The sequence below is a fragment of the Limulus polyphemus genome, unplaced genomic scaffold, assembly GCF_000517525.1.
Source record: "Limulus polyphemus unplaced genomic scaffold, Limulus_polyphemus-2.1.2 Scaffold8704, whole genome shotgun sequence".
Classification (NCBI taxonomy): domain Eukaryota; kingdom Metazoa; phylum Arthropoda; class Merostomata; order Xiphosura; family Limulidae; genus Limulus; species Limulus polyphemus.
The window spans coordinates 12602-23723 of record NW_013674314.1 but is presented as its reverse complement, the minus strand read 5'-3'; the positions used below and the strand labels follow the sequence as shown (position 1 = coordinate 23723).

The following is an 11122-nucleotide window of genomic DNA, read 5'->3' as shown; positions in this document are numbered from 1 at the left end:
GTAACGAAAGTGTTTTATTTCTTCAACTACAAGTTACAATAACTAATGTTCTCTTATAGGCGTAAGTTTACAGGAGACGCAAATACAACAGGTTTACTTAGTTGTTAACTTCTCAGGTATATAAGGTACTTTCTTATATCTCTGTTTCTTCGTCAGATGAATTCAGAATGCACGGAAATGAACGTTAACTGGCTGTCTGACTAACATCTCGCTAACTCAATAAGCAATTATCTACTGTAGTCCAGCATGCGTTTTATATTGATCAGCTCGTTTTATAAGCTTTCTAGCAATTAACTTATTAAGACATGCCTATCACACTATGTCAAACTTCCATCTTGTGATACAAATGTTCAAATTAAAAGAAAATGTAGCCTAAACCAAAATTGTAGAATAGCACTGTCGAAACATTAAAAAAGTTTGTTAGTCTTTATTTATTATTAATAATAATAAATATACTATGAGACTGAAAGCGTACTATAACCTTATCTTTGGCCTTCTGACGAAAGATGGGGGAAATATACTACAACCAAAATGTAGAATATGAACCAAATAAGCTCTGAAACGTATAAGCATAAACTGATATATTCTATATAATATATTGATGTATGTAAAAGTATTTTCTAAGCTTATATAGTTGAATAATTTTTATAGAGATTTTCGTCAATCTATCTTAAATACGTTCACACTTTGTTACTGACGCGTTGCCATAGTTTCTTTCATTTTCAATATTCTTCAATAGAGGACGTTACCTGCTCAGAACTTTTAGGTATGCATACTATGACATGAAGTAGTGAGTGAGAGGATATATAAACTAGTCAGTTATGACTGGTATTGTTAAGGTAATCTTATATTTAATATAAGTTTTTATATTTTAAGTATTTATATATATATATATATATATATTATAATTTTTTGTAACAAAAAATGATTGCAAGACGTTAAGCGTAATATATACTCGCTAACTAGTAATACTGTTACACTTACAGTCTTGACGTTAGTTAGACCAATTTTTATTTATTAATATTATTGTTAATGGTGGGGTAAATAGAATTTTACTAATTGAAGTTATTGAATTTGAATACAAGTATAAAGAGTTTATAACTCTAACAGTATAAGCTCGTTGTATGTGTCACTGGGTCAGTGTCCAAATTCCAAATAATTATTTAATTGTAGTGATGATAGTAAGAATAATATTTTAGGTGTCGCCGGCTGAGACTCAGCAGCTGATGCTTTACAAAAGCATTTGGAAATTGGAATTGGATCATTTGCCGTGCGAATAAATGACAGATTATTTGTAATTATAATAAATGCAAAGTAATGCATGTGTGCTGTCATAATTTTAATTATAGATGTGATTTTAATAGGAGTAACCTTAACAGTCTTGGTGTTCTAGCTAATTAATCTCTGAAGCCATTCAAGCAGTGTACTGTTGCTAGTTTTAGAGCATATAGGATTTTATTTTTAGGGTGTATCTACAGAAATAATAAATACAAGTTTAAAGAGGTTATAAATTCATTGTATAGGTCACTGGTTAGTCCACATTTGGAGTATTGTGTTCAGTCTTGGGCTCTTTACCTTAGTGGTTGTTATAAATTTGATAAAAGGACAGGTTAAGAACTCTGAAATTGTTTTCTCTTGAAAAAAAAAGTTAGAGGTAATCTGATTGAAGTGTTTAAGATTGTTAGGGGAATTGATAGTGTTGATGCATCATCTTTTTTTCACACTTAATGATGATAATAGTAGGACTAGAAGTAGGAAACACAAATTTTGGAAAGAGTCATTATCGGGTAAGACAGTTTTATTTTTCACGGGTTGGTTGACCCTTGGAATGGGCTGCCTTTAGATGTGATGGATGAAGTAAAGTTAAAGGTTTGATAAATATCTGAATGATATAATACAATACGAAACTTAAAATACATGTAATTGTTACAGTGTATATAAGCAGTTTATATATCAAGAGATTACATGGTCCTTTGAAGATGCATTACACACCCACCTATGAGGGATAAAAAAAAAAGAGTAGAAATTAAACCAACCTCTTGTCTTACAGGAATTCATTAATTTTCCTCTTAAACTCTCGTTGATAACTCATTTTAAAAGTTAATCACCGCCTTGAAAAAAATAACTTTTGCCATCTCCATAATTTGGCCAAAAGAGATTGGTGGCTTTTATTCTATCAGTCTACCAGATAATCTTGTAAGATCATTTGTTATCCTTTTCTCAAGAGAAAATAAGAGGTCATAACCTATTCCAATAAGATAACCATTCTGTTTCCAAAATCATCCCAGAAGCCATCCTCTGAACACTTTCCAATAAGATAACCATTCTGTTTCCAAAATCATCACAGAAGCCATCCTCTGAACACTTTCCAATAAGATAACCATTCTGTTTCCAAAATCATCCCGGAAGCCATCATCTGAACACTTTCCAACAAGATAACCATTCTGTTTCCAAAATCATCCCAGAAGCCATCCTCTGAACACTTTCCAATAAGATAACCATTCTGTTTCCAAAATCATCCCAGAAGCCATCCTCTGAACACTTTCCAATAAGTCAATATACTTTGTTAAATAAGAAAACCAATGTTGTACACACTATTTCAAGTGAAATAATTACATTTCAAAATTGTAACTGATTTTTAGCTTTACTTTCCCTCTATCACATTACAAGAAAACTTCTGAATGGTTTTAACAATGATGAATGTGTCGTATGTAGCTGCAGAACAAGTAGTGTTAGTGCTAGATGTTGTGTGTAATTTTGTAATCACATATTTGTTATTTCATGAAATTGACTTTCGTGTAGTATACTGAACATTTAAAGAAAATTTTATTTGTTATTAAACTTGAATTATCATAGTTTGGCTTTTCACTATCCTCGTGCACGTGTATAAATAGTTCCAGTATTTATTTCTGCTTAGAGGCTGTGTGAAATATTTCATGCAAGTTAGATAACCATCTGCCATCAGTTGTTTAATTCTCTAAATTTACTACATTTATTGCAATGCTGATAAAAACATGTAATTAATAAAACTTGTGTAGAATCAGGATTTCTTGTTTTTGAAAAAATGTTCATAGAATAAAAGCCCAAAATATCATTTTGTTTAATATCAGTATATTAATACATCTACATGTATATAAATTCCTTTATCTTAAAGAATGCATGTAATAATGTAGCGGGTGAGCTTTTTCGGAGTCTGTTTGAGTGATATATTACCAAGATAACTAGACCACATACTAATCTATACTAGTACCTGTACTGTACATGCACGTGTTCAAATTGGTTCATAGTGAACTACCATAATAGGCAAGACGCTTGCACCGGAGATTGAGCAGTAGCTTACTGCACATGTACGTTCCTCTTACACACTTTTAATTATGTATGTGTGGTTGATTATATACTTCTTGTAATATAAATTTAAAATAATATACTCCTAAGTAATGCAGTCAGTTTTTGTTTTACTCTCTAACTTGATTACTTTTAAGCAGTTGTTTAGGTCAGTGATTCTGAACGTGGGATGCACGCACCACAGGGGGGCAATTTGAAAATGCTACAATAAGAAAAATTAAACTCCTATTTTTTTTTTGGTAAATTTCTAAATTTTACATTACAGTATTATACCTTTTCAACATCAAATTTGTTTTTGTATTAAGGGGGCATCAAATCTTTTGAGGTGACTAGGTGGGGCATGGAGAAAAAAAAGATTAAGAACCACTGGTTTAGGTGAATTAAGTTAATTCGGTGAAAACAGAAGACAGGATTGAGAGATTGTTTCCTTGGTGATGCTTGATTAAAGTTGCTTATAATGTGTATTTATCTTTTTTTATTTGTTTTTAGGAAACAAAGGAAAAATAATTTTAAGTGTTTGTTTGTTTTTTTTGACTAATAAGAATGAGTTGTCTATACATCTTAAGATATGTTAACAACTTAAACAAGGTTAATTATTCTAAAACAGATTGAATTAAAGAAAATTTCTTTCCCTTGATAACAATATTTCTAGACTTCTCAGGTGAAATCTGAAGATTTGCCGATAACTTTGCGGTGAAAAAGGTCTTCCGTACAGACGTCCCATCGAGATGGCTAAAGCAAGGACACCCCCATCTGAAAGTGATCAAACAGTTGAGGATGGAAAAACTGTTGAAGATGATGTAGCTCTGGCAATGGCCACTCTGTCTGTGATGGATCATGGTACAATGGACGTTGGGTATATAAAGAGTCCAAGTAGGTCTGCCTCTCTCGAGAAACACGAGCCGAGAATTACATCCAAAAGTCTTCCTGAGGTAAAAAAGAAAAGGGGCCAATCTCTATCCAAAACTAATTTTGGGAGTCAAAGCCTCATTGAACGTGGAACTCGCAAGAAGAGACGACAGATGTCCATAAGTGATCCAACTCCGGAAATTACACGCTTGACTCGTAGTCCTAGCTGTGGGTTTGGATTTTTTAGAAAAGGGCCATCCACACCATCAAGTTCATCTTCCCATTCCTCAGGAGGATCAAAGTTCCGCACCCTCGGCTATCGACCTCGATTGCACTCCGACTCCTTTCCAGAACAAGGCTGTCTCCTTCCCCGGGGCCTTAAAGATCAACATGCAGCTCATATATGTGGGTGGTATGTAACCTTCTTGTTCTACCAATAGCTGTCTTAAAAGTTCACCTATTAATGTTCATCTCTTACATAACTGCCATACTTAAGCTATTACTATGACTAAAACACTTTTGGCTCAAATACTGATAGTCTTTACAAGTTGACTAACGTAGCTTTAGAGTTCTGCCAGATTCCATCTTTAATAATCAATGAAAACTGACATTTACTTTTTAAATACCATGATATATTACAGTAAGAAAAGCTTAAGCTAGTCAGACATTTCCATTAATGAGAAGTTTCATTAGGATAATATATTTAAAAATAATAACACCCACTTTCCCTTGTATGTTGAGAAGTTTGATATTCCTATCGAAACCAAAGGACTTAGTAAGTTTGAACATCTGTTCAAACCAATTATGTATATACATATAATACATTATTTTGTTAAAATATCATTGTACAAGTTACAATACAAAACCCTCCACACAGGATCTGGGTTTTAAACATTGATTTGAAGTTGTATTATAGTGTATATTTATTTCTTTTGAAAGTTCTAAGATTGTTTTTGCTTTGTCGCACTTCTTTTGCTGTGTTTTTTTATTGTTGTTTCAAATATTTTGTTTCTAAAGCTACTTAAGTTACATAACATTTTGTAATAACGTTAACTCTGAAACATAGAATACTTAATTATGTGTAAGAATTTAGTTTGGCTTATTCACTTTTAGTAATGTCGTCCATATATTTTTTTCATAATTATACTTTTTTGTTTTGGTGCCAGGTTTTTTGAAGAGCCATCTTTAGTTAACTCAAACCACACGAGTGTAAGTAGTTATTTCCTGTTTAGAGCTAACTTTCACCAGTAACTTTAAAGTTTAGTTAAATCAGAACATGAAAACAAATTATAACTACCAAGACTTTGTCCTTCAGATTACTGCTAGCCTGATGTAATATTTCTGATTGTTAAAGTTTAGATAAAGCAGAACATGATAACAAGTTATAACTACATAGACTTTGTCCTTCAGATTACTGCTAACCTGGTGTAATATTTCTGATTGTTAAAGTTTAGATAAATCAGAACTTGAAAACAAGTTATAATTACATAGACTTTGTCCTTCAGATTACTGCTAGCCTGGTGTAATATTTCTGATTGTTAAAGTTTAGATAAAGCAGAACATGAAAACAAGTTATAACTACATAGACTTTGTCCTTCAGATTACTGCTAGCCTGGTGTAATATTTCTGATTGTTAAAGTTTAGATAAATCAGAACTTGAAAACAAGTTATAACTACATAGACTTTGTCCTTCAGATTACTGCTAGCCTGGTGTAATATTTCTGATTGTTAAAGTTTAAATAAAGCAGAACATGAAAACAAGTTATAACTACATAGACTTTGTCCTTCAGATTACTGCTAACCTGGTGTAATATTTCTGATTGTCTCTGCTTCTCTGTGCTGATGAATATCTAACTGATAGGAGATTAAGAATGAGGCAAAATAGAAATGGTATTAGGCCTAATAACAGGCATAAAAGTGAGCTGGAGACAAAATATCATTTAACCTGTATAGTTTCCAAAGAAATCTGTTTCTTTCTTAAAAAAGTTTGATCATTATGCAGCAGATACATCAGTGAACTAAACAGACTTGTACACATAACTTTTGTTATTTAACAAAAGAAATAATTTAGTTTTTTTATAAGGCTTATTATGAAAATTACATTCAGTAAATGGATTAAGATGACTTGAATTTCAACTCGGTAAATTTTCCTGTTGTTACTGTTATTGCTTTATGTATTTTAGGTCTGAGTCTGACAGTGGTTCCAGGATTTCTCCAGCAGAGGGCCAGACTAGTTCCAGTTTTCCTGAGGAAGGAGCTGCTGTATCATCATCAGTTTGTACACTGGAACTCGGTAAAAGTAAGAATTACGAAACTGAAAAGATAAAAAGACTATATTTTATGTTTAAATTTTATATTTTATGTTTATCGGACTGAATGATGAGCTAAATGAAACAAAAGTTGAATGTGAAAAAAAAAAGATCAAACATTGGGTGAACGAACTATGTCAGATATTATACCATGCAGTGCGAGCTAGTCATTAAAATACGTCTCTAAACATTTTAAACAACACTAAACTTTATTTATTTATCATTATCTGTTTAACGTTACTTCAATTGTTGTTTTCATACGTTTTTATCACTGCCATTGTTTTGACTCTAGTTAATTTCATTGCAAACATTTCAGTGCAGTTTTTTTGGGTCACGTACCGGTAGCACACCTCTGATACGTGTAATTTGGTAACTGTGTAAAGTGGTTTATATTGATAAAACGGAAAGTAAAGAATAATGATAATTGAAGGGTAAGTCAACAATCGGTGAATTTTGAGTGTCGGCTAGTGGAATTTGCTGGTAACTCACTGAGGCTTGGGAGTTTATTCTGTTTTTAATGTTTTTCAAAGATTCTTCCATACCTCCCCCCAGAAAGGTCACTGTGTATCCCCATGTTTTGAACCACTGCCTTAATTAACCCATTAACTGCTGCAGGAGCAGCTCAGTTGCTGTTTTCTGACTCACAGATAAAACTGAGTTGCCATCAATCACAATAAAACTGTAATTATCATCATTCGCATAGAGTTATAGTTATATATATGTGCGACTGACGGATATTTCCGTCATTCACAGCTGAGCCATAGAACTTCAGTGACGGAAATATCCGTCATCCGCAGTTAATGGGTTAATGGTTATCTGATTCTCTTAATACTGTTTATTTTAACATTTGTGATAAAAACATTTCTTGCACAAGTAAACATTTTTGGAACCAGTAAGATATTCTACTGTTTTTTTTTGTTTTTTTTTGCTTTCCTTACTAGAATCGGATAAAAAAACTCCAAGACGACAAAAGGACTCAAAGGTCAGTGTCTTGAAAATGGCTATGTAACCGATACAACAAAAACTTTAAAATGTTTTAAATATCTAGAAATATCTTGGAAACAGTTCTTTTATTATTCTTATTAATATCCTTTATATCAAAGTTATAGTAGTGGTTTGTTCATTCGTTATGTACTATTAACTAATGTCTTGTTTTTGGCAATGTTCAAAAATACAAAAAATTAGGTTTTATTTGAACTAGTTTTTATTTGTGATACATTAAATATTGTTTTGTTTTGTTTTCTCCTGAGAACTGCAATGTTCTGAAGATTTAAAGAATGTACTTGGTGTAAGAACTGAAGCAATAAAACTTGTTTTAAAAGAAAAATGTTAAAATAAGGTTATATTTTTGTTGACGTGGTGTTTGTCAAAAGATGATTGGTTTAACTTTCTGCTCCTATCTTTTCAAGAATAAAAAAAACAAACTTAACAGAGACTACCTTTTATATCTTAAATATATATTGTCTTCTCATTTTTTAGTTTGAAGTTTTTGTGCCCTTGTGTGATGTTCAACAAAGTCTCAAGAAAGGAGAAGTGATTGAGGTGAATTTTTATCTGAAAAACAACAGACTTGCGATACCCTATAACAGAGGATCACAAACTTTTCCTGTTTAGGACCCAATTTTTTGAGAGGGTGAACATGACAGGACCCTTTTATTTATTCTGTAACTAAAAATCAACAATGAATAAGAACCATTCTAAAGAATATGCTAACTAATTAAGACAGTTCTACACATACGTAGGAGACATTTCTATTTGGATGTGTTAGAATTTTGAAAAAAAATCATTTTAAAGCAATTTGTTGTACCTTCCTAACTGAGTGTGTTTGAAAACACCTACACTGTAAATATTCTTGTAAAAAAAAACATGAACAATTTGAATGTTTTTCAAGCCTTGATTTACTTATTCAAAATTTTTGTTTAATTTGTTTTTCATCACAGTTTATTGTTACTAAGAATTAGTTTATTTCAAAGTTTATTTTCATAATTAAGCCAGTATTACAAGTAAGTTTAAGGTTAAGTTCAACAATTAAGCTGGTATTACAAGTAAGTTTAAGGTTAATTTCAACAATTAAGCCGGTATTACAAGTAGTTTAAGGTTAAGTTCAACAATTAAGTTGGTATTACAAGTAAGTTTGAGGTTAAGTTCAACAATTAAGCCTGTATTACAAGCAAGTTTAAGGTTAAGTTCAACAATTAAGCCAGTATTACAAGTAGTTTAAGGATAAGTTCAACAATTAAGCCTGTATTACAAGCAAGTTTAAGGTTAAGTTCAACAATTAAGCCAGTATTACAAGCAAGTTTAAGGTTAAGTTCAACAATTAAGCCAGTATTACAAGCAAGTTTAAGGTTAAGTTCAACAATCAAGCCGGTATTACAAATAAGGTTACGGTTAACTTCAACTATTAAGCCGGTATTACAAGCAAGTTTTAGGTTAAGTTCAACAATTAAGCCAGTATTACAAGCAAGTTTAAGGTTAAGTTCAACAATTAAGCCGTATTACAAGTAAGTTTAAGGTTAACTTCAACTATTAAGCTGGGAATTATAAGTAGTTTAAGGTTAAATTCAACATTCTTGTGTATTCAGTTATTTTCAGTTTTTGTTTAATGAAACAATTTGGAAAAGACTTAAGTTTATTTATTAAGGTTATGTTGTTTACTTTTCATCATTTGTACGTGTCTACTTTCTACTTAATATTAGTGCGCTTATTGATGACTCTGATATAAAAAATATCAGAAAGATGGTAAAAACTATATTTAAATGAGGATAGCGCGGTGTACACCGGGATAACAGACTTATGTGAAAGACATACTTAGCAGGTAAAGAATTATGTAGAAGTGTTGATATGAACAACTTGTTCTTAAAATAAGTGTTGGTGGGCTGAGCACAGCCCTTTGGTTAGTATGCTGAGTTGTGGGTCTGAGTTTTCATGTTTTGGGTTCCATTACAAATAAAAAAAAACATTTTTGCACTCGCATCTTTATGATCATTGGTGAATTATAAAAAAAAGTGATGGTCAAATGACACTGATTGGTCTGACAAGAGCGACCCAGGAGATTTCTTCTTTCTAGTCTACCACTTCAAAATTAAGGACCTCTTGTAGCTCTGCACAAATTTCAACAAACAAACAAAAAAAATAAATTTTCGTACAACAGCATGAATCTTCATCGCTATGTGTAATAATGTAGGTGAGCTCAACTTTATCAAAACGTAACTTAACAAACAAAACTCTTAAAACTGCTTGCCCCTATCAATCATTACTCACGAGGATACGATACCCTATAACCAGAGCACTTTCGAAAGGTGGGTCTGAAGAAGAAAGGTCAACCTTTCAAAAGTGCTTTGGTTATAGGGTATTGTATCCTTGTGTTAAATTGATTTCTTGAACCTACGTGTTTTCCTAACATCCTGAACATATGCTAACAGTATAAGTCGTACTAATAACAAAGAATGTAAAAATTGCTCAGTAATTCATTTTTAAAGGTATTTATACCGAGCACTGTAAGGTAATAACCAAATTGTTCTAATACGTCTTATTGTACATTTTTCCAATTAATGTTCTTTTTGTGAATTAAAAAAAAATTTTACCATCATAATGTCTCTAATGGCCTATTTTCTGTTTGATACTCACAGGGGCTGCTGAAAATGAACCCAAGCGACTACCAAGATTCTTTCATTAGTGCTCCGGTAATCCTCGGTAGCTTTCTTTTTTGTCTTTTCTTCTTATCATGTGATTCTTTTAATGAAATGTCTGAGTAGTGGACAGAGACTCGATTACTTCACATTTATTTAATGTTTTTTATGCTTCCCTTACTGTTTTCTACAGTTTCAGTTCTGTTCCTTTTTTTGTCATCTGACAAATATTGGGTTAATTAGACTTGCAGTACCTGTTTATCCTACATAGAACGAAAGAAATTGTACACTTTAGTGGCTAATTTCTGGAGATATTTAGTGGGAAAACAAAAAAGTGGTAGGAGAGTAACTTATCCTCTCTGGCCATTTTCAACATAAAAATAAAATGTACAAACCCTCTTATTTGTAACATGCATTGTCCTGTAACACAGAAGTTACGACAAATGAAAACCTGATCAGTAAACATTATGATGAAACAAATTCCTTTAATTTGTTTGTGTGCATCCTAAAAACATTATTTTCTTTCATATCCTCCAAGTGCGAAATTTTTAAAGGCTTAGCAACCTATGTCAAGCAGCAACCGGATACGAAGGTTGTAACTAGAAGAGATAATTGTTTGCATTACTTCTTTATTTTTTAAAGGCTTAGCAACCTATGTCAAGCAGCAAACGGATACGAAGGTCGTAACTAGAAGAGATAATTGTTTGCATTACTTCTTTATTTTTAAAAGGCTTAGCAACCTATGTCAAGCAGCAACCAGATACGAAGGTCGTAACTAGAAGAGATAATTGTTTGCTTTACTTCTTTATTTTTTAAAGGCTTAGCAACCTATGTCAAGCAGCAACCGGATACGAAGGTTGTAACTAGAAGAGATAATTGTTTGCTTTACTTCTTTATTTTTTAAAGGCTTAGCAACCTATGTCAAGCAGCAACCGGATACGAAGGTTGTAACTAGAAGAGATAATTGTTTGCTTTACTTCTTTATTT

At 32.0% G+C, this 11122-nt stretch overlaps 1 protein-coding gene across 14 annotated transcripts in view; it reads left to right on the top strand.

The window, feature by feature from the left end:
- Nucleotides 1–756: 756 nt before the first annotated feature.
- Nucleotides 757–11122, top strand: part of LOC111083236 — a 20799-nt gene continuing 10433 nt past the window's right edge. For 6 of the 14 annotated variants that reach the window (XM_022379608.1, XM_022379609.1, XM_022379607.1 and 3 more), the window contains exons 1-6: nucleotides 757–839; nucleotides 3998–4606; nucleotides 6378–6493; nucleotides 7445–7485; nucleotides 7983–8045; nucleotides 10136–10189. In XM_022379608.1, coding sequence (XP_022235316.1) covers nucleotides 4074–4606; nucleotides 6378–6493; nucleotides 7445–7485; nucleotides 7983–8045; nucleotides 10136–10189 — 807 coding nt within the window. In that variant the 5' untranslated portion in view covers nucleotides 757–839; nucleotides 3998–4073. Of the gene's footprint in view, nucleotides 840–980; nucleotides 994–1228; nucleotides 1315–1688; nucleotides 3348–3997; nucleotides 4607–6377; nucleotides 6494–7444; nucleotides 7486–7982; nucleotides 8046–10135; nucleotides 10200–11122 lie in introns of those variants that run through there. The other 8 variants (XM_022379611.1, XM_022379600.1, XM_022379602.1 and 5 more) reach the window with 8 other exon arrangements.